Source organism: Podarcis tiliguerta (genome assembly GCF_965153285.1).
Source record: "Podarcis tiliguerta genome assembly, chromosome: 13".
NCBI lineage: Eukaryota > Metazoa > Chordata > Lepidosauria > Squamata > Lacertidae > Podarcis > Podarcis tiliguerta.
In genome coordinates, this window is record NC_139546.1 from 26571681 (window position 1) to 26595368 (window position 23688).

General features: G+C 46.7%; 1 protein-coding gene across 2 annotated transcripts; it reads right to left on the minus strand.

Moving 5' to 3' along the window:
- Positions 1-1582: 1582 nt before the first annotated feature.
- On the minus strand, positions 1583-23176 carry LOC310661943 (transcription factor CP2-like protein 1). 2 transcript variants are annotated; one of them, XM_083408657.1, is made up of 15 exons: positions 22188-23176; positions 17684-17838; positions 16665-16738; positions 16068-16173; positions 13701-13807; positions 12689-12841; positions 11641-11751; positions 9954-10051; positions 9201-9255; positions 6604-6697; positions 5812-5902; positions 4615-4694; positions 4206-4351; positions 3201-3252; positions 1583-2035 (listed from the first exon to the last, which is right to left on the minus strand). In XM_083408657.1, exons 1-15 carry the CDS (start codon positions 22451-22453, stop codon positions 1998-2000), a joined length of 1626 nt encoding a protein of 541 aa, XP_083264783.1. In that variant the 5' UTR covers positions 22454-23176; the 3' UTR covers positions 1583-1997. The 2 variants fall into 2 exon arrangements, with proteins under 2 accessions (XP_083264783.1, XP_083264784.1); XM_083408658.1 differs by lacking the exon at positions 22188-23176 and adding an exon at positions 20141-20672.
- Between the last annotated feature and the right edge of the window lie 512 nt (positions 23177-23688).

The window sequence follows — 23688 nt, forward strand, 5'->3', positions numbered from 1 at the left end:
ACCTGGGACCTGCTCTCAGTCTCAGGTCCTTGGCAAGTTTGTGTCCTTATGATATGTGTGTGTCCCATTCATGCTTTATATGTTGTGGTGTGTGCTTAAAATAACTGGAGTGTGCACTTCAAATACAAGACTGGGAGATTGTAATGGTTCTTGTATATCAGTTTAGTCAAGCTTGTGTACTCAGCAATGCCTTGCCAGGTTATTAGAAGATTTCCCGTATGTGGAAGGGGAGAAATTCCAGGTCACAAGTGTGGTTGCACAAATACATTATGTGTATCTGACATAAAAATAGCCACTCTTGATTACTTTATAATTCTGTTACTGTTCCCCTATAGTGTGGAAGGATTAAAAACAAAAAAAAAGCACCCAGCTGGTAACAGATGGCAGTAAATCACAGCTGTTTTTTAATATAAAAAGGCATAGACAAATACATCAAAATACAAATAGATTATTTTCTTTTTAGATGGCAGTTAATACTAATACATGAAAAAAAAATGCTTTAAGCAGTATAAAGGCATATACCTTTCTTGGAAAAAGACATTTGAAAGCTAGTGGTTTGGAATAGTTTGTGTTTCTGTTCTACAGATCAAGTGCACCATTGGAGTTCGTAACCATTGGCACAATCCTATGCAGCTTTGTAAGTGAGCCCCATTGAATTCAGTGGGGCTTTCTTCCAGGTAAGTATGTAGAATTGCAGCTTAAAGCTTCCGTTAGATTTTTATGAACCACCTCCTTTCAATGTTTGATTGGCTTTCCTTCTTAATAAAACTGACGCACAGAAATTGACATCCAGACTCCTGTAATTGGATAGCACCAGACAAACAAGCCTGGCTATTAAAGCGACCTCGCTATATCCTGAAAGTTAGAATACATAGTGGAGGTCAAGCATTTGGTGTTTTAAGAAATGCGCCATTAACAGATTCTCATTCTGCCAAGTGTGCAGCTGTCCCACCCCTCTTCTCCAGTTGTGGTGATGACACATCTCTCCAGCTTGACATTCTAACTACAGATTGTCCTGCCCAACAGAAACTCAGCAAACCAGTTTAACATGCATGCACACTAAAACTGTTGTCAAGCACTTTGGGGAAGGGGTGGTGGTGTCTCCTTCGCACATACAATTGGCCTCTGCTTGCAGGGGGCAAGCTATTCAGTAGATTGTGCCCTGTGGTAAGTTGGGCTGTGAGCAGGAGCTGGAGAAGTTCTGAGCAAGCTACACTGGTAATCTCTGCCTTGTGGTACTGCTTGAAGATTAAAGATGTGCTTGCGCCTGAGAAATGATTAATTATACCACATAAAGGAGAGCAGTGTAAGCATTTAGATAGCTAGGAGACCTCTTGCACTCCCAGCTAGATCCCTGGTTCCCATCTGTGCAGTGGGCGTTGTCAGGAAGCTGTTGCTCCCAAGGCCTCGTGTCAGATGCAGGTCAGCCATTCTGAAAATGGTTATGTAGGGACAACATATTCCAAAAAACAGCCATATGTCTTTTGCAACAGTTTTGCTAACCATTTACTGACACCGTGCTGGAACTTCAATACTGTAGCAAAAGCCTGTGAGGTTTGGTTTTTGTTTTTGTTTATTATTATTTAAAAAAAACCTTAAAATTTTATCCTATACAGCCTATACACAAATATATCTCTCTTGGATACTTTCTCACGTATAACTGACATCTCTGCTGCCTCCTTTATCAAGAAAAAGCATGTTTGCTCATCAACTTGCTTCCCTCCCTCTTATTGCAAATTTCAGATGCAAGATGGAAAGCAGTTTCTGTGTTCAGTTGCGATGCAGATCTCTGTTTTTACAAACAAATGCCAGTTTGGTCCTTCGGCTCCAGATCTTGAAGAGTTCAGCCTTGCGAAATCTTGCGTTCAATGAGATACAGTGAACTTGTGGTTTTTAATAACTCTCTCTCTATATATATTATTATGCTTGCTTCTGCATCCCTTTGCTCCTCATCTTCTTGGAGGCCAGTGTCGTGTCATCTTCTAGAAGGTCCGGGTCTATTTTAGAACTAAGTGATAACCTTCTGTGTTCTGTGCTGTAATGACACACAACACAAATTAATCATTTTCCAAGTGTTTCTTACTCATCCAGTGAATGGGTGGCTTTCATATATTTTCATACATACAGATCCAGGGGGTAAGAATTATTAGCATGGGGGTTCTAGCTGCCACTCCAGGAAAGCTACCTGCACTTCTTGACTAGGCTAGACTGGGCTTGTTAGGGATCATTTCAGAGTGGGTGGTTTGGGCCAACTCTGGCATTTTGTGAGCCCTTGCGCAAGATCCAGCAAAGGAGTGTTCTGTGCCCTTGCCCAAGTAATTCAGCTAGTACCAACTATTTGCCACCACCTTTTAAGTTTCTAGCATGTGGTATGGCAAATTGAGGTGGCGAGTAGCTTCTTCAAGGCTGTCAAATTACTCCTTGTTTAAAAACTATGATTTGAACTCAGATCCCTGTCTGTATAATCACTAGACTATAAGGCCATATATATTGTAAACCAAACTGAATATATGGCATTTTTTCCTGGGCTTACAGGGGACCACCTTCAAATGGGCTGCTCGCTTTAGGGTTCTTCTGCCCCCGTATTTCAGAAACGTCTCATTTTGATTTTTCAGGGTGAGGAAGCCATGATAGTCCACTACACCGAAAGAATAGGGAAGGGCCTTTGAGAGACTAGCATTTATTGTGGCAAAAGGATTTGTCCACTAAAACCCACTTTGTTAGAAAGAATGATCCTTAGCTGGAAAACACATCTGTCTATGCACAGAGACAAGATGATTTGCAAACTGAGTGCATGTGATACAGAACCCTTGTTGGACTGAACGAGTGAGTCAGGTCAGTGCCTGCATGGAAGACTGACTGAAAATCTGCCTTCATGATGGAAGAAAGGCAGGAGAGAAAATGCTAAAAACAAAAATGGTAAAGAGATTTGTAGTTTCCTTTAAAGACTTAACAAATTATCATGGCACAAGCGTTTGTGAACAATTGTCTATGTGTTAGATTTTCACCATTTTCTCCTTATTCCTGTGTCTCCATGGTTTGGGGGGTTCCCCCCCCCCCAATGTGCGGGGGGGGGGATTGCCAACTGAGAGTACATCTGACTGAACTCTAGCCCATTTAAGTCAATTCCACAACAAATGAGTTGGCTTGTAAGGTGGTGCCACAAGATTCTGCTCATTTTTACAGGGAAGCTCACCTACCTTTTGTTACAGCTGCTACAAAGGATGATTCGTCTGGAAGATTTCTGACCATCTGTGGCAACCCAGGAGAGAACAACAAGGCAAGGTTAGAAGCTGGCCAGACCCCTAGTAGCAGGTTTAAAGTCAACTTGGAGATTCTGGGTTTGTGTAAGAAAGGCACCCCAGAGACCTCAGGCCATCTGAGTGGCAGATGGCCATGATGCCTCAAAAGAGATAGCAGGCAAGCGTAAGACCCGGTGGCACTCTGAATATAACATGTGCATGTAAGTGTATGTGCACAGACAGTGTTAGTTTTTGAAAATACATTTATGCAAATTTAATCTGACTCAAGTTTAGTTTGAATGCTTAAAAGTTCTTAGATGGGGCTTGAAAAGTTTAGCACTGCTTCCGAACTTGTAGAGTTGGAGATGACTCTGAGGATCATCTTGTCTATCCCCTACGGGGGGGTTGAACTCATGACCTTGGCATTATCTGCACCAGGCTCTAACCAACTACCGTATTTTTCGCTCTATAGGACGCACCCGACCATAGGACGCACCTTGTTTTAGAGGGGGAGAACTAGGGGAAAAAATCCCCCCCCCCTCTGCTCAGTGCCCCTTCAGCGAAGCGGCAGGAGAAACGGAGCCCCTTCCATGTCTCCTCCCTCTTGGCTGAAGGAGCGCTGCGCAGCTCTCCCTCTCTCCTGAAGCCAGGAGAGTCTTGCTCTCCCAGCTTCGGCAAAAGGAACCCGAAGCCTCCAGAGGCTTCACGCAGCCTCACGCAGCCTCCGGAGGCTTCACGCAGCTATCCCTGAAGCTTTCAGAGCGCAAAATGGTTTCATGTGGGGGGAAGTTCCGTTTCTAAACATGCTCCAGGTTGCTGCAAGGTCAGTTGTACCTCCCTGGTTCATGCTTCTGAATACACTTTGGGGTTCCTGTGGCAAAACATTGGGCCAAGGCAGCTCTACGGCTTCTGGCCCCTTTCTGAAGGAGGCCATGGTATTAGGCTTGAAAATAAGGCTCATACCTGATCGTTGACAAGGATGTGAATTCCAGTCGGCCCCTGCCTGGAAACCTGCTGAATCTGGTTGGCTGGGAGGCTGAGCAGTTCTGCCAGTTTATTGGTCAGCTCGCTGGCGGTCAGCTCTTCCAGATACAATTCCTGGTACAGGGCTTTGGGGAAAGGGAAAGGAAAACCCCACACTTTAAAACAAAGGGGATTGAAATTTGTGCCTCCAAAAACAAATGTCCAGGCCAAACACAAACATCAAAACATTAGTATTGGTGCCAGGGAGGGTGTGCAAGTCCCTTGTGGGATGTTTTAAAATGTCATTTAAAAGCACAGAGAGGTTCATCCTGCCCATTGGCAGGTGCGAATATATGGAGCCAGATAAAAGGTCTCTAATGCTAAACTTGGGAAAGTAACACTGACTTACCAGATGCTTCATTTGGAGAGACATTCCCGCTTGTTTCCACCTCCCTGGACACATAAAGGATGAGCCGAGGGCGCACACACCTGAGGGGAGGCAAAGTTTTGTAGCCCACCAATACCTAGTAAGATGGCGTAGTGCGAAGACTGAGAATTTATGACCCTCTAGAAGTGAGGTCCTCCCATCAAACCCAACCGTCAGGGTTAATGCAGAGTAGCTTTCCCACTGCACTAAACACCATCCTCAGGGCTGTGCCCTGTAAGCAAAACCCATTAGTGTTGTAGCCACCCATGCCTCTCTAAGGGGTGTTCCACAAGTGGGGCACCACCACCGAGAAGGCCCTGCTTCATGTTCCCACGCCACCAGCAGCATCCTGCCCTTGGGATCACCATCTAGTGTAACCCAGTGACATCACCCTCTATACTGGTCTAGATGGCAGTTGCTGGTCACATCTTAGATGACATCTGCCATAAGGGTTCTCTAGCTGGTGCCTGGCCCTGTAGATAATTTTGGATGCCGGAGGCACCTTAACAAATGGGATGATGCTCCATGCACCTGGAGCTCCTTGGAGATGCAAATTTAATGATAAAAAGGGCCTACCAGATTACAGCCCAGAGATTTTCCCTTAACCTTTGAAATGCAGCTAGGTGGTGAGTCAGCTGTGGTGCCTTCCACCTGCTCCTTTTGCTCCCATTCCCATTTTCCCACTTGCTCTTTGAGTCCTGCTTGCTTCAGCAGGCCAGAGAAGGTTGTGGGATAGAAGAAGCCACAGCTGCCTTCTCTGATTCAACAAACATGAAGCTGTGTTGAATAATTGGCTACACCAAGAATCACAGATGGTCCCTCAGGGTTCTTTCCATCCCCCTGCAGTCCAAGAATATGCAGCTGTCCCATACAGGGATTGAACCTGCAACCTTGGCATCAGCAGCACCATGAGCTAACCAGCTAACTCAGATATAATCCTGATATAATAATAACAATAATAATAATTTATTATTTCTACCCCACCCAACTGGCTAAGTTCAGTGGGATTTCTCCCAAGTAAGTGTGTAGAAGATTGCAGCCTGACCCTTTGTGTATGTGTTATCAACACTAAGCAACTTTGAGGACTTCTTTACAAGATGTAATAATAATAATCTTCCCTTTAGCTTTGCCCCCCCCTCCCCAATTTTAACAGAGTGGGGAATTAACATAATTCCATACCTGGCCTTTAGTGCATTTGAGAGTCTAATTCCATCTGCTGTTCCACAGATCTGCACAAGGTCCGTGCGTGAGAGCCTGAGCAGGTCAGCTCCTGCGGGAGGAAGTTAAAGAGAGGAATCTCTTGGCAAAATGGTCCCTGCTCAGAATTTGCAAAATCCACGGTGCATCTTCCTGGGACAGCAGTGGGAGCAAAATAACTTGGAATCATAGAGTTGGAAGGGACAACAAAGATTTATGTAGTCCAACCCCCTGAAATTCAGGAATCTTTCGCCCATTGCGGGGCTCGAACCCACAACCCTCAGACTGAGAGTCTCATGCTCTACCAAATGAGCTTTTTTGGGCTCAAGACAGAGTTGGTCCAGTGTCAATTCTGATGCTTTTGTCCAGCCCATCACAGCTTCAGGAAGACTCACTCCACAATGTGCCTTGGAGTTAATTTCCTCCACCCCTTAAAATATTTCCAGGGTGTCAGGGACTGGCACAGCCAATTAATTTGTGACTATATGACACCATCAAAGTACCTGGCGCTTTACATTGTCACATAATCAGAGACGGGCGTCTGCCTTGCGGAGATTGCAATCTAAATCTCGGCTTGCTCTGCGGTGCATAGGGGTGGCTTTCTCTCTGAACTTTAAAAATGTGTGACAGAGAGATTTCTCCATGCCTTAAAAAAATGTTTGTAGGGTGGGGGTTGTTCTGGTGGGAGACCAAAAAAGGGCACTTGTCGGGGGGGGGGTGAATCAACATTTCAAGGGGGAGACGAGCTATGTGTTGGAAGAGGAAAAGCCTCACCTGTATAGCTGGCAAAAATCCGGGAGTAATTGGGGAACCTGTTTTTGTGTAACCATTGTTGGGTTTCCAAGATGGAAGCGCTAGGGCTCAGGGCCTGAAAGGAAGAGTGGAAAAAACATGGAGAAACCAACATCAGCTACAACCCAGAGGGCACTGGGGATCAGATACATCAAAGGCAGTATATAAATGCCCAAGTATAAGAACAATTCGAGTTTCTTGGCTTCCACACTTCGCTGGCTGGTGCCAAAAGATTTGGTAGGAGCCTGCTAAATAGTCAACAGTGCTGCTTCTCCCATTCCAGGCAACCATCTGTGATTGGATTCGGAGTGTCATGCCGATGTTTTAGGACTGAGCCCAGGAACCTTGAAGCCCTACCTAGAAGGTGGGGTTGCTGTAATGCCACCAACCCATATTATTTCTATAATTTATATCCTTCTACATCCCCCAGTCTCTGGATGACTTGCATGAATATCTAGGATTTCAATTTAAAAATAAAAATGAAATGAAATAAAAGAGATGGCAGTTAATGGCACTGTGCTGCTGCGGGACAAATCATTAGCGGGAATTTGAAAAAAGAAAATCTTCAAAATCTGTTCCCGAGAGCCTTTGTGTGCAATCAGTTCAGAGACCTGGACGAGGTGTGGGCTGCAGGTGGCATGTTTCGAACTCAGTGCAGGGGGGACGACAACCTTCGGGCTCTCTCCTCAGCTCCCGTTGGTGTTGCTTGGAAGAGCAAGACCAACAAAAATGTTGACCTGGACAAGCCAGTGGCAATTATCCGGTGCTGTTGTGTGTGATGTGTCCTTTCCTAAGCACAGTGACGCAACATTCATATGCCCTTTTCGGATGCCGGCTGGTAAAAGTAAAACCATTTGCTGCCACCAGGCGTCACTCTCATACCATGTTTGGGAAAGCAAAGCAAGAGAAGGCACAAGCTAGCAAAACTCCTACTGGGATTATGGGGCAGGGGCGAGGTTCAGATCTCTTTGCCATCAAATAGTCCCTTGCCACTGGTTGCTGACCCCGTGCTAGAGCCTTCAGGGATCCCTTTCTGAATCAACTCATCAGCCAAGGATTGCCGGGCATTTTGCACACTCGCGGCAGAGCCAGGGCCGTATCTAGGGGGTGGTGAAGTGGACCCCCACCAGGGGTGCAAAATCAGCAAAAAAAAAAAATGTCTATAAATAAAAATATTGTTATTGCCTCATAAAAGGTTTTTAATAGAGGGTGAACTGAATGGGTGGAGGGGGTGGGTGGAGGAGAGGCAGAAAGAGCTAATCCGTCCATTTATCTACTTACACTTTGACATGCTTTCGAACTGCTAGGTTGGCAGGAGCAGGGACTGAGCAATGGGAGCTCGACCTTCTGATTGGCAAGCCCTAGGCTCTGTGGTTTAGACCACAGCACCACCCGCGTCCCTGAACTGAATGGGTGGAGGGGGTGGTTGGAGGAGAGGCAGAAAAAGCTAATTCTTCCATGGCTGTGGGGCGCAATCTGGATGGTTCTGCCAGGGGCACAGGATCACCTAGCTACGGCTCTGGGCAAAGCCACCACACACATCTAGCACACATTTAAAGCCCCCCAAAATTATGGGACTGTGGTTTAAGGATGTTGGGGACCGTTGCCCTGTGAGGGGTAAACTACCATTCCCGGAAAACTCATGTGCCTTTAAATGTGCCTTGGAGGTGCTTTGCAAGAATGGTGTGGATCCGCCCTCAGTTCCTATCAGGCCAGAGGAGGTTTGGGGGGTCTTAGAACTGTTCCTTTCAACCTAGAGCTCTCAGACTGCCAGCCTGCTTCTGCAGCTGCCTATTTCAGCAGTTGGTGGTGGTTCTTGTGAGGAAACCTTGCAGTTCTTCAGCAAAGGAGGAGAAACTGGTTAATTTCCCAAGCTAAATGGAACATTGCTTGAAAACCATGGTGTGAAACAACCCAGACTTTTCCTCTTTTTTTGCTGCTGATGCTAAGCGTAGGAATACAGCCTGTCGGGTCAAATAAAAGAAAGTAGTTCTTCACGCAGTGATGGCCACCAATTTGGACGTCTTTAAAAGAGGATTGGACTAATTCATTGTGAATAAGGTTATCAATCTCTGCTAGCCACAGAATTGGAGTAGGGGGACCACGAGGGTCATCTAGTCCAGCCCCCTGCACTCTGACGCTATGCTTGGAGGCAGTAATTCTTCCGAATACCAGTTGCTGGAATCCACAGGAGGGGAGAGGGCTCTTGCGCTCAAATCCTGCTTGTGAGTTTCCCACAGGCATCTGGTTGGACACTGAGAACAGGATGCCAGACTAGATGGGCCACTGGCCTGATTCAGCAGGGCTGCTCTTATGTTCCTAATAAAGGAACAAATCAATGCAACCTACTAGAATATGCCTCCTGGTTTTCATGGTGAGCCCAAGCAGTTGGGATCTGCGGAAAAGTGGACCTAACTGTGTGGTTTTCTGAGATGCAGCTTTCTCAGCGTATCATATAAAAACATTTTAAGATTGCACCAGTGCCTAGAACATTTAAACTGAAAGAGATGAAAACTTTCACGAGGGTGAAGCCAGCCTATCGGTGTGTGTCCCGTCTCCTGCCCCCCCCCCCCGCTTACCTCTGCCGTGCTCTCTGATGAGCTATCCAAGGTGTAGCCAGGTGAGGAGCACATCCTGCCAAACAGAGGAACAAAAGTGGGTTACAGTGGTACCTCGGGATACAGACGCTTCAGGTTACAGACTCTGCTAACCCAGAAATAGTACCTCGGGTTAAGAACGTTGCTTCAGGATGAGAACAAAAATCATGCAGCGGGAGGCCCCATTAGCTGAAGTGGTACCTCAGGTTAAGAACAGTTTCAGGTTAAGAACAGACCTCCAGAACGAATTAAGTTCTTAACCTGAGGTACCACTGTATTCAGTTTCGATGGCCAGGGTCCACCTCTAAATGGTCAGCATTTTGCAGGAAGGATTCAAACACAGACCAGATATTTAGGTTTGTGTGATTACAGCAGTTCGAAGTGCTCTGTCACCCTAGCACAACAAATCCACTAAATTGGGGGCGGGGGGGGGGGGAGAGAGACCCGCCACGATTAGGCAAGTGACAGGAAAATGCCCTGGACAGTGTGGGAAAGATGAACAGTTTACAGGAAGATGTATAAACACAGCTGACACAAATCAGGACGAATCCTCAATGTCATTTAACAGCCCTGGAAGGAATACTCAATAAAAACTGGAGATAGTCTGACCTCCGCATGAGCATTATGCAAGCAAGTTGGGACAAATGCGGGGGGCAGGGGGGGAGTTGTCCAGGGCTTCAAAAGGACAAGGTTCTTTTCTCATGCTACCACAGGCTCTTGCTTTGCCAAGCTTACCTTTCAGGGGTCTGAAACTTGAAGGGATGGGGAGAGACAAGGCCAGGGGTGGTCGGAGGACTGTGAAGGTTGCCGGTAACCTCTGGCCATGGGGCACACTGGAAAAGGAGGGGAGAGGTGGTAAGAGGAAACAAAGACCAGGAGAGAAATGTTAGGCCTTGGATGCTGCAACATCTCACACACTCACCCATCCTCTGGTGCTTTGGGGCTACAGCCCTCCTACTTCAGAGAACACCTATCAAAGGGCTGTGTGCGTCATGGCACTGCATGGTTGCAGAAAGCTTTTGTTCAAAAAGCAAGTTCCTAGTCCTTATGGATGTGATGGTAGGCTTGATGTTATGTGGGCGACGCCTACTGAAAACCTAAATGCTGGATGAGGTGCTGAGGAGGATCCCCAGTGGACAAGGCTCTAGTGCCCTGCTTAACTCTTTATCTGCCCCTACAGCTTCTTCTCCAGAGCGATCTCGGCCCTGAATGGGAAGCCCGGACTTTGAAAGTCATCTAATCTCCCTTGCTGTATTATACTGTATTGTTTAATTAGTGTTTTTATGGAGCAATCAAGTAATTTCGTTGTCCCCGAAGGGGGCAATGACAATAAAGATATTATTATTATTATTATTATTATTATTATTATTATTATAACTATCAAAAGCAGTGTGAGAGAAGAATGTGGCTGTTCGTGGAACTTTGATTTGAATAAAGAAAAAGCATAGAACAACGAAGACGCCAGGACTTAAGGGGCTATTAGGAATGGGAAGGGACCTGGACCATCAGCCCCCGACAGAATGCTTGTGCTGGCGAGGGCTGATGGGAGTTGTAGTTCAAAGCATCTTGAGGGCTCCAGGTTGGGGAAGCTGGCTCTAAGCTACGGATGGGGGGAGCCTGTTGTTGGAGTTCAAATTGGACTTCAGCCCCAGCCATCATGGCCACTCATCAAGGATGGCACGAACTGCAGTCCAATAATTAGGCCTGGGCGATATATCCATGAGGATATGAGGAGCAGACCGCGATGTCAGCTTCACTCCGCGATATATTGCTGGTTGCTCCTGAGTCCCTCTGCTAGAGATTTCCTCCAGCAAGTGTTGCTAGCAGAGGGACTCGGGAGCGGTGGTGGTTTCACCAGCGATATATCGCTGAGCGAAACCGCCATCCCACTCTGCCCTCATACTGCACAGAGGGAGAAAAAAGTGCATTGGCGAGGCGCCAAGACAGCTTCTTCTTCTCTCTGCATCTTTAAACTGCTCAGCTGAGGAGTGTTTGGTTGCCACTCCCCTTCAAGCAGTTATGGGGAGAGCACTGGGGATGGCTCTGCCGCTCCCCAGCTGAGCTGGACAAACAAGCTGCCTTGTCCCAGCCCACTAGGCACTGGGGTGAGGATGAAGCCAATGCAGCTTGTTCTTTCAATATCACTGCATATCGCCAGAATGTTGGGCTGGTGATATTCCCCGATGTTTAAAAGCTGATATCACCCAGCCCTACCCACAATACCTGAAGGCCCAGAAGTTATAAGGCTGGGATAGGGCAGTTGGCAAAGCACGAGACTCTTAATCTCTGGGTCGCAGGTTTGAGCCCCATGTTGGGCAAAAGATTCCTGTGTTGCAGGAGGCTGGGCTAAATGACTCTGGGGTCGCTTCCAACTCAACAATTCTTTTATTCTCAGTCCCTGCTGTAGAAAGGGAACCAATACCTCTGTCAGCATGGTGCTTTCGTATGAGGGCTGGTATTTCTCACGCTCTTGAAGGGACTGCTTCTCAATCTTCTCCCGGTCTGTTTTTTGCTTCCGGTCTGCTCCTTTGGGCTGAAAAGTACACATTTGCTATATCGATAAAATCAAATTTTCACCTACACTTACGGTATGGTCCTGTATATAGTTACTGGTAGCCCCCCCCCCCCATTTAAGTTCTGATTTCACGCATCAGTGAAATCACACATAATTGAGATCCATTGAAAAAGCCTGCAAATACCCTGGCCTGCCCCTGTTCTGCCCTTTTAGTGATGTTTCAGTGATGTCTTTCTAGGTTTGGTGCGATGTGTAGTTGTGCACATATTGAATACATGTAAGGGGGGGGGCTGCCTATATTTGGAAGGAGCCCAGGGAGACAAAGGTGCCGTTCAAAACAAAGACAAAGCAAACATTCTAAAACAGATTAAAATATTCCAAAAACAATGACAATTTAAAACATCAAAAATCAGTTACACTTTAAACAAAAATCTAAAAGCAGCCAAAAACATTCTTCTGTCCAATGATCGCAGGGTTGCCTGGAATAGAATTCTTTAGCCACCAAACTCCTGGGTAAACAGGATTAAAAAACAACAACCAACAACAACTTGAAAGTTAATGATGAAGAATGGGAACCAGCACTGAAAAGGCCCTGTCACAGATCAGCCCCCATCTGGGCAGCACCACTAACAAGGTCTCGCCTGCTGTTCATAGCTCTTAGAGGGTTTGCTCTTAGAGGGCATCCCATCCAGAAACTAAATCAGATTCATACCCCCTTAGTTTTAGTAACGGCACACTAGTTTATTAGGTGCTCCCAACAAATTCACTGGGCCCAGGTTTTGCCTTATGTAGCATAATGCAGCTTGGCTTATTTGCTCGAGTCACACTAAGCAGGCACTCTCTTGTTTACGCCTGCTTTCATTTTTCTGAAAGAGGAGCTCTGTAGCAAGGGTTCTTGCTGGGAGGATCCAGCTTCTGGGGGGGGGTGTGTTAGGGCTGGGCAAAGCAGCATTACCTTGAAGACCTTGATGAGGCAGCTGGCCGAGTGCAAGTGCTCCACATGTTCCTCCTTCTCATTGGACCGGAAGGTGTCCACCTGGATTCGGAAGGGAACACCTTTCTCGCCACCGTTCTTGCGTAATGTGAATTCAGTACTGATGCAGTGGACCTGTTACCCAAAAAAAGTGGGGGAAGAGGAAGGTCAAAAAAACGGGTAAGCAGCATCGACTGGGAATAGGGGGTGTTCATAGATGTTTCTATTTTACTTCCTGTATGTAGGGTTTGGTGTCAGCGTTGCTTGTGCAAGTTCTTTGCTGTTTGCTTGTGTTCCTTTGGTGGTGAGAGAGGTTGGGGTTGGCCTAGGGTGTGGTTATTCATTTGTGGCTGGCTATGGTGGTCTTTGTTTTCATGTGTGAGTGGGGTGGGTGGGTGTTTTGGATCAGGTTAGCCATATTGATTTGTATGCTGTTGGTGGATTTTTGTCGTTGTCTTGTTGGGCTGTGTATGTGATAAAGGGGAGCCATACCGGGGTGAAGGTGTCTTCTTCTATTTGTCTGCACTGCGACATTTTGTGGCAGCCCCTACTTACAGTACTATTGCCAGAGGTGGACTTTGGGTTCTCAAATTTCAGCGGTGCTAAAATTCAGCGCGCGCACACACACACATGCCTATCGCACTCCTTTCTACAGCATTGTTTCGGCACCCCCTGAAGTGTGGTGCCCTTTGTGACCAGTACCGCTTATGCCACCCTAAAACCGCCCCTGCTATTATGACTGCGACTCGTGTTTGCTTGCATCTGCTGACTGCTATTATCCTAACAACATCTACTTGTTATTCAATTGCTGAAGGCATACAGGTTTGTTTACACATACTGTATTTACATTAAGTGCCAATGGTGTATGTCTTGGAAAATACAGAGGAAGCAAAACTGGCCTCAGGGGAAAGGGAATAAAGGCCCAAAGGAGGAGAAAGCAACTGTAGGGAGTCAAGGAGTCCTACTGGCAGGTATCCCCACCTTGCTTGCTTACCTGGACAAAGACAGAAGTCCGCTTCATCGGGTCCCACAGGAATTCCACAGTGTTGAGCAAGTTTGGGTGGATATGAGGTTCAAGGATGCCGACAGACATGGGGATATCTGTAGTTGGCCATCAGAGGAAGAGGGGGTCAGGATTTCAGGGCCAGCTTACAATCGGAACAATTACCTTGGGGAGGGGGGTGCACGGAGCTTCCTCCCTGGGAGTGCACATAGAATCATAGAAGGGATCTTGGAGATCCTCTCATCTGAGCCCCCTTGCTGAGAGCAGGATCCACCTTCCCTGCTCAGTGCAACCCAGCCTCTGCTTAGATGTCCCCAGCGAATGTTTCCCATCACCTCCCAAGACAGACTGTCTTTAGCTTCTCCTAATATTTTAGTGAAGCAGAAATTGGGCTGCTGCCTCCTGTCTCTCCACTGCCCTCCTTCAAATCCCTCTTCCGAGCTCAAGTTTCCCATAGAGACTTTGCCTTAAGAATCTTTTGCTTCTTATTCCCAACAGTAACCAAATTTTAAGTCCACACAACTGCATTTTCCTCCTCCTCGCTTTCCCCTTTTGTTTTCCCCATTGACTATTTTATACTCAAAACCCCTTTTTGTTTTCCCTTATGATGTTCTTTTAAAGTGCCACAAATACTGATAGTCTTGTATGTATAAATACATTTTCTCCCTCACCCTAAAGAAGAAGTCTCTGCCAGTGGAATGCAGAAGCAGAGAAATGTGGAGAGGGCCGGAAACGTGAAGTGGTGCTGGCGAAGCAGTGGCTGAGCAGGACAGCGTGCTCCAGAAAACCTTGAAATGTCAGGGTGGGAGTCGAGGCATTTGGAGACATAAAAATATCTCGGCCAGCCCCAGGTTAGGAGCAGAATGCATGAGAAAAGGACAAAGATTTCCCTGGCGGGTTTCTCACCAGATTTCTGTGAATAGAGTCGCTGCCAATGAGGGCTGCCCTGAGGCAAGACCTGCCCGGCCTCTTAGTCTTGTCAAAAGACCTTGATAGAGCAGATATTCCAGTGATGAGACTCCAGGGCAGGCCCCAAACATTTTTCTGCCTCAGGCAAAGGACATGAAGGCACTCGGGCACCTATTCAAGGTGCTGACATTAGTGTTTAAAAGACTTGGGTCCCAAATGCCTGAAAGGCGGCCGCCTCTTTCGCTACAGACCCTCTTGGGTGCTGGGATTGGCAGAGGGGATGCTCTTCGATGTTTCACCTCAGAAGATTGTGGGGCGGCCCAGGAGAGGGCATTCTCTGTGGCAGCCCCAAAGTTGTGGATCTCCCTCCCCACAGCAGTGTGTCTGGCACCTTCGCTACACAGTGCTGGCGAGTGCTGAAAACGCACCTCTGGCCTTGTGACATTTGAGATGTATATTTTTAGGATGCACCTTATTCTTGCGATCCTGCATGGGTATGCAAACTAAGGCCCGGGGGCCAGATCCAGCCCAATCACCTTCTAAATCCAGACCGCAGACGGTCCAGGAATCAGCGTGCTTTAACATTTATTTAAAATGCATCGCTGGGTTATTTGTGGGGCATAGGAATTCATTCTTCTTTTTTCAAAATATAGTCTGGCCCCCCACAAGGTCTGAGGGACAGTGGACTGGCCCCCTGCTGAAAAAGTTTGCTTATCCCTAGATCTTGTGATCCTAAGTTGTTTTAAACTGCTTCTAATGTTCTTTTTAAAATTGTTGTAACATGGCCTGGAACCTTATGGGAAAAAGTGGGTTGTTGTTGTTATAATTATAACGTACTTTTATAATAATACATTATAATATAATGTGGGAGCAGTGGCCTTTGGAGTCTTCAAGCAACCCCTCCACCTATGCACAATTCTACATTTGTAAATAAATGCAAACATTGCAAAACTCAAATAATCCTCCTTCCCTTTTTTCATATTTTATTTTCAATTTTCAATAATTTAACATCCAAATCACTAACTACTTCTTCCCTTCTAGACTCCCCACCCCACCCCTAGTTTCCAATCTCTCTCCTTTATTACCTTACACATCTTTAATTTTCTATTCAGTTACAAGTCCATTGATAACCAGTGACCTCCTTCCAAGGGAGCCCTGTGCCCCTAGAATTTCTCATTGCTCATAGAAGTGGGGCACATGTTCCCTGCATCCTAGCACTTATTTTCTACTGAAGCCAAAGCTTTTCTTAAGGGGGACCCTTAACCTTGTTCTGTTGACTGGGTTTCGCTTACAAAAAACTCCATCTGATCTTCTCTAAAATCGTCATCAAGCATTCCAAGTTACGGAAAACTGAAGGTTATGTTGAAGGTTTAAAAGAAGCAAGATTTAGAAGTATTTAAATGGGCACAAAGTCTCCAGGGCCCAATTAAAAAATGAATCATTACTTACCAATATCCAGGATGCGGTCACCTGGCCTGTTCCACCTCCATCCCTCCAGCTGCTGGTGTTCAGTATACTGTAGTCGCCGGTCATGGAATACCACCCTGACAACACTCTGACAGGGAGAAGGAGGTGTCAGAGATTTCCCAGGATCCACTTCTACCACTGGGGAAGTGCAATCCATCAAACAGAACTTACGCATCGTTTTCTCCTAAAATGCATAGGTCTGAAAGCACTCCCAGTGAGGAATGTTGAAAACATTCAGATTTAAGAAAAGAGAAATCCAAATGTTTTTGCTAGCAAATGAATAACAGAAGAACAGGAATGAGAAGGGAGCATCTACAAGCAAGGCATGGTGGGAATATCCTTGCTCTGTTGACGTCCAACATCTGGGACCTTTGCTTTCTCTCAACAAAGAGATTGTGCATCTAGCTGTTACGACTTAGTGGCTGGACCTATCTTCTATATACTCATTTATTTGTTTCCCCAAAAAAACCTTTGCAACATAGACTGTGTCAATGAATTTCATCAGCTAATTATGCATTATGGGCATCCTAGTTTTTTGGTTTTTCAAAATGCCAGTCAAATCTCCCTTTTCATCCTCACCTTCAGTAACTTGCGCCCCTCTGCAAACTCTCCCATTTTGGGATTGCACAGCATCCGGATCTCATAAGATTGCCCTAGAAAAGAGCAGAATGTGTCAGGAATGGGAGGCTGGTGTATAAAAATAGGTCAAGAATCTGGAATATCAGGCACAATTTTTCACCAATGATTATCTAAGCCCAACATGGGTCTTGAACCCACGCTCTGCTGACTGAGCTATTCGGCTAGCAAAGGTTCCTGCGTACATTTGTAGCTTTAGTATTTGACAGTATCTGATGGGCAGCTTGCAATATGATGTAATACATTTTATGTTAACCTGAATAATTAATCAACCAGAAAACATCCCATCAAAATCATCCAATTTTAAGCCTATCAGTCAAATGTCGGATTCCGAATCAAGCTTTGATGCTGAAATCCAAATTGCAAAACTTGAAATTTTTGAAATTTCACTTGAGTTCTAGTCTAGCACCTTTGATATAGCAGGAATTTTGCATGGGTCGTGGATGGGAAGCCTCTTGCTCATGTGTGCGGCACTTTTGGTCCTGCGGATGTTGCTGAGCTACAACTCTCATCATCCCTGGCTATGCTTGCTGGGGCTGATGGGAGTTGTAGTTCAGCAGCATCTGCAGGGCCAAGGATCCCCCGCCCCCGCTGTGTCACCCTCCGCAATTCCCTTCATCCCTCACCACTGGCCATGCTGGCTGTGGCTGGTGGAAGTTGGGAGTTCAACAATATCTGGAGGTCAAAACCCATCAGCATGGTCTGAATCCATGCAAAACCTTCTGAAACCTCAGCAAACTGCTAGCAGCATTCTGAGCTGTAAAAGCCAGCCTGAGCTGTTGGTTTGTTTGTTTTTAAGCTTCTTGGATGTTTACCATCCTATTCACTGCGTATATTGAAGAGGCAACACATCTGTCCATGCCTTATGTTGACCGCTAGGGGTCAGCATCTAGGCAAAGTTCACTCCATCCTCAGCGCGCGCGCACACACACACACACACACACACCTGCCCTAAACCTTACCTTGGTTGAGATAGGTAAGGGTCTCCTCATGCTGCTTGACAGCTGGAGAGGTAACGGCACACAGAACATACTGGAAAGAAGGGCAGTGCTGTTCGGCCGACGTGGAGATGCTGTTTGGTTCTTCCTGTTTCAGGAATGGCAAAGTCAGGGGTTCCCTGCAGGTAGCAAGGGAGAGGGGCACTTACAAATGATGACTTTACACTCAGCTGAGGGGAGAAACTCCTGCATAGACAACATGTACATGAAGGAAGTAGCCTGCAGGCAGAGAGCCAGTTTGGTGTAGTGGTTAGAGTGTTGGACTAAGACCTGGGAGACCGGGGGTTCAAATCCCCACTCAGCCATGAAGTCTCCACTGTCTCTCAACCTAACCTACTTCACAGGTTTGTCGTGAGGATTAAATGTATACAGTACCTCCTTGTGGTTTCTGGAATAAAACATGGGGCATAAATGCAACATACATACAGTGGTACCTCTGATTGCGAACGGGATCCGTTCCAGAGGCCTGTTCGCAACATGAAAAGCCCGCAACCTGAAACAGCGTAGCAGCACAGGTGTGCAGCGTGATTTGGTGTTTGTACGCATGCGCGAAGCACAATTTAGCGCTTCTGCACATGTGCGAGCGGTGACCCGGAAGTAACCCTTTCCAGTACTTCCGGGTCACCGCGGGACGCAACCTGAAAGAACGTAACATGAAGCAAACGTAACATGAGGTATGACTGTATTCAAACGCACTTGAAAACTCCATACGTACATGCATGCAGTGTGCAAATGTCAGGATGCCGAATCCAACAGTGGCTTCCCTGTGCATAGATGGTGCAGTATGGCTAGTTGTTTACGCGCAGATTACCTGCTAATTTCTACATCCTTGCCCTTTCTATGTAGGAGTATCATGAGTCATAAGGCACTGGGGGGGGGGTGTTGTTGTTCCCTCGTCCCACTTCTGAATGTTCAATGTGCCCTAAGTAGAACACAGCTTTTGTCTGAAAGCATCTCTCTCACACGTTCTGTCCTGCGCTGACAACATTCACATCCGTCTTACAAATAAAGAAAGCAAAGGTTACTAGACTGCCCAATTTATAATTAGCCGGCTTGCCAAAATGTAGCCGAGTTACTCGTTAGTGGCACATTTAACAGCTCTGAAGGGAAAGAAAGGAGGAAAGAAAAGAAACCGCTCTCTTCTGGTTGACAAAAGCTTCCTTGCCCGCTCTCCTGGGGGCAATTCTTTACCCCCAGACTGCCGGTTGAGTCTCTCTGTGTGAAAGCCTGTTTTCACATGTCATGAGTCTGCAAAAAGGCTTTCGACAATACCCTCCGCATTTAGCTAGGTTGCTCTCTGGGTGGCTTGGGGTCAGTCCCTGTCTTCCTCCCACCTGACGTACGTCACAGAAGTCTTTCTGCCTGCCTGCCTGCCTCTTGCATCTCTCTGGCCTTGGACTCTTAAATGGAACCGTTTAACAGAACTTGTGGGCGGCTGCAAAATCTAGACTTCAACAGGCTCGCTTGCCACGCTCAGGGCTTAAAGAGGCCTCTGGGGTGGTTTTCTGGACTTTAAAAATAAATCCACCTCTGCAGAGTTGCAATCTGGATGAAGGAGAGATTCCGGTGGCAGAGGAGGTGTTAGGAAAGGTGAGCTTCAGAGCAGGTTCAAAGGAAGCTTTTGGTTAGGGAGAGGGAGGCAGAGTAGAGGAGGAGACCCCCCTCCGAGAGTTGCAAGCATGGCAGAAGGCAGAGATAGGAGGCTGAGGAAAGATGCAGAGGTGGGCAAGAGTGGAGGGAGCAAAGGAAGAAGGGGCAGAGGAGAAAGAACCAAGAGGTGAAAAACTCTGGACAGCAGTTTGGGAGGAGACTGGCGAGGCATGCTAGAGCAGTCTTGCAGGTGGGGATACAAAGCACCCCAAAGAGCCAACGAACACAGGTGAACCCAAGAAGGAAAGCAACGGGAGATCCATCCTAATCATTGGTTCCTTCACAAGTCCATAAATTCTCCCTCGCATGGATGAATCTTGGCTTCTGTGCTGTGAAGCTTAATTTCCTGGAATTTGTTTAGGAAACTTAACTACTGCAAGACGTAGTAATGCCGCTAGTGTAGGTGGCTTTAAAATAGGTCACAAACAAATCCATGGGAGGTGAGTCTGTGGAGGGGGTATCAGCCGGAATAGTTGAAGTGGAGCTTCCCTGTGCAGAGGCAGTCTACCTCCGAATAGCAGATCTCTCTCGGCTTGTGAGATTTCACAAGACCTGCTGTTGGGAGAGAGCCAGATGAGCTGTTGGTCTATAGTGAGGCTGTTTGAATGGTTCTAAGCAGCACCAGTAACTCCTGCCACTATTCTACGCCTCCCTTCCTGAATAAATTTCAGGCTTCTGCATGAACTTTCCACCTCCCCGACCTCTGCGGATGGCGTTGGGTGGGAAGGGAAAGGCAGGGCAGGGCAAAGCAGACAAAAGAAGGCCTCTCACCTTATAATGTTGCTTCCAGAGCAAGGATACACTTCCCCCGGGCTTGGCCAGTAATGATCAGGTTGGCTGTGCCAGAAAAGCATGATTGGCGGATCCCCCAAAAAAAAGATGGGCTAGGAAAATACCAGAGAAAAAGAAAAGAAAGTCTTAGCTCTGCAGCAACCTGTGGCTGTTGTGCAACTGGGACCATCCCTTTTCTTTTTATGCACCTGCCGGCCAGGTGGGAGTGTTCAAAAGGAAATGCCATTCAATTGGCTGAGGGTTAAATACCTTGGATAACAGCATTTTATAGCCTTTTCCTTTTCTTGGGTTGACCACAGGAACTGATGGGTGCCAAGAACCCAGGACACATATCTTTACTTAAAGAGTAGCCCACAACCTCATTAAAGAGAGACAGGGGTGTATAGTCCAAAAGAGCAGAGAAGGAAGCATGAAAAAGCCCAGACAGGTAAAACAACAACAACAACCTGGCGGATAAACCCCAAAGTCAGGTAAAATTGCCTGTTTGGAACTAGGATTCATTGGGCAGTGCTGGATAAATTTTAGACCCTTATCTATACACTTTGAACAATCAACAAACTATCACTATTAAATGAAATTATTCATTAAAAGAATAATTGCTTGCATGTTTGTAAATGTAATTGCAGTCAGGAAGAGCAAAATAATTTCTGCTTAAACCACTTGCAAAATAAAACAATAATATTCCATTGGCTGCTGGAGCAAACTGTGTGACAGGATAAACTATGGTTTCCAACCCGCTTTTTAACCCAGCATTCTGTATTTTCAGATACAGGTTGGTTAGAGGGGCTAGTTAGAAAGGGTCTCTCTTTCTGGAACCCCCATCCCAGTGCAGAAGGGGAAAATCTCCATTGCCACAGGATAACTGGGGGAGCTTTGTGTACACACAAACAGCAGAGTCTTCTCAAAACATTGAATAAAATGTGGATTCTATCGATGTCGCATTGCCTTTCTTTTTGAATGCAGAGTGAGCCTCTGTCCTCAGACTATGTTAAGTGATAGCAGGGGTGAATCCTTCTAGGCATGGGCAGGGCACTTTACCTTCACTGCATATTTATCATAGCCAGCTCTCGCTGCTTTCAGGTCAACTGAAATGTCTTCCTGGCAGGCTCAGACTCCAGAACACCCCCATTTTAGAATGGGAGCCCCTGGTGGGAATTTACATGCGGCTTGCTTAAAAGGAAGCACAGATCTAGAGTATCCAGCAATCCGTCACACTCTGGTGTGACCAAGATACAGAAAACAGGCAGAATGGGGCTTTGCAGCCTGGTTCACAATGGCTGGTGTCACCAGGGGGCAGATTTAGCACCCACTTCAGTGGTGTGTCCTGAAGTGCACCCCAATACTTCCTTCTATATGCTTGGTCACTTTACTGGGAGAAACCAAAATTCAGCACTTTTTCGACATTCTTTTGTCAGATTTGTTTGTTTTAATACCTCCCTCCGATGTGCAATTATCAGGACGGTTTATACATGTAAAAGTAGAAAGAAAATACCAAAAGCAGATGCAAAATTATTATTTTTTAAAAAACACTGGAAGGGGGAAAGCAGCAGGAGAAAAGCACAGTGGCAAAAGCCTTTTGCGGGTGAGAGGTCTCTTTCCTTGGTGATGGAAAGCCCTTGATGCTTGACATAGGCAGCTGGTGAGCTTCCCTGGGGAGAAAGTTCCATAAGAGGGCAGACTCTCTCCCCAGGGATGCCATGGCTATGATGATAGAAACCTACACACACACACAGAGAGAGAGAGAGAAAGAGAGAGAGAGAGTGCCAGAGAGAGCGACAGGAGACTTAGCAGGATTACACTCCTCTGTCCATAGGTCATCCATCAGGCTGGCCAAGGCACTGTGCCAAAACCAGGCCTGGAGTTGAAGGACAACCACCTCACCCAATTGCCTTGCCCAAGAAGATGATATATATATAAAACTGTCTGGTAGCTGTTGGAATCCCTGAGGTCCACCCAGGGAGTGGCATCACACAGCCACCTTTTTCAAGGCAGTCGGGACCGGCCCCTTTCTCAGTGAGGCACTTACCTGGACCCAGGCACCTTCCTAAAAACAAAAGCCAAGGTGAGCCAAAGGTCAAGCAGACATGTGGTTGGCCACACCTCCTCCAAGCACTTCATCCACCTTCTCAGACCACTGGCCTTCCACAGCATCCAGGGATGGAGAATCTGTGGCCATAAACATAAAACTAGATGGTGCTCTGGTTGCTGCCATTGGTCTGATCTGTAGAAACAACAGCATCTGGAGTCAAGATAGATACAGACTATTTTATCCTTAAACTGCTTAGCAATCATGGCACCATATGCCTTTATAGGGAAGGGCAGAACTTGCCCTGGAGTCCTGATAATGGACAGCCCAGCCCAGCCTTCAATGACCAGGCTCTGGCAGACGTCCTCCCCATATGCGCACAAACACCCCACCCATCCTAATGACAGAATTAGTCCTGGGAATCATAATCAGACTTCCACAGCTCATTTCGAATGTTCAAAGCCCTTCGCCTCCCTCATTGTGGTGCAAGAGCCCCACAAAGTAGGTCAGCTTTGTTCTTCTCACATTGCAGAAAGGGTGTCTGAGGCTGATCAGATGGCTGCTTGCCCAAGGCCTCCTAGCAGATTTGTGACAGCCATACAGGATTGGTGCTGTCACCTGGCATCCTTGGACCATTGCCAGGGCCCAGACCAGACCCACTGCTGATGCCTCTCCCTAGAATGCTTAAAATCCTGGCCCCGTGCTCTGAGCAGCCCCAGGTAGCCGGTCCAGTTTCCCACAATGCTCCTCACCTAGCATTGCATCTAGGATGACAGCCACCCACCCAAATAAGTTTTTCCTGGGACCAAGAAAGAGAGGAAGGGACCCACTAGGGCCCCCCTCAAACCTGAAGCTGGTCAATATATTACACATGTTTAGGGAAGTTTTTAATATTTAATGCTGTATTGTTTTTAACACTCAATTGGAAGCTGCCAAGAGTGGCTGGGGAAACTCAGCCAGATGGGTAGGGTAAAAATAAATTACCACCATCATCATCATCATCATCAGAGATAAGGTTCAAACCAGGGACTCCCCATTTCCCCTTCTAAATCCACTTTACTACACGTAGCTCTCTCTTTGGGGCAATTAGAAGCCTTCCAATTCCACCACCTAAAAGTGTGTCTTCCTGAGAGCTGGCCTCACAATGGGTTAACTTTGGAGGCAGTGTTGGTATTAATGAGTGTTGCATAGTCAAACACAGAGTTGCCTGGAGTGTGTAGGAGGTCAGTGGGGGAAATGGGGTCTGACGCAGTCAGGCAGGAAGAATCCTTTCGGCTCTTGCGCAACCATCCTGGAACCATTTCCGTATTATTACGGAGAAGGGCTATAAATGTGTCATTATGTAAATCCTCCAAGTCAGACAATCACTACCAGAATGAAAAGAGGGAAAGGGGGGGTGGGGGGTGGAATTGTTGCCTGCTCCTCACCTCTTGCCGGACGATTCCCAATTGTGCGATTGTTTTGGCAGCGTCACTGCCAGCATCATAAAAGTGAACTCGCC

Excerpts from the sequence above, each read along its gene's own strand:
- LOC310661943 (XM_083408657.1), bottom strand. The coding sequence starts at position 22,453 with ATGATTGCTAAGCAGTTTAAGGATAAAATAGTCTGTATCTATCTTGAC. Across the intron at positions 13,808-16,067 it reads TGACCGCATCCTGGATATTG|ATATCCCCATGTCTGTCGGC; the intron begins GTAAGTAATGAT and ends GGCCAACTACAG. Across the intron at positions 6,698-9,200 it reads CATCAGAGAGCACGGCAGAG|GCCCTGAGCCCTAGCGCTTC; the intron begins GTAAGCGGGGGG and ends TCTTCCTTTCAG.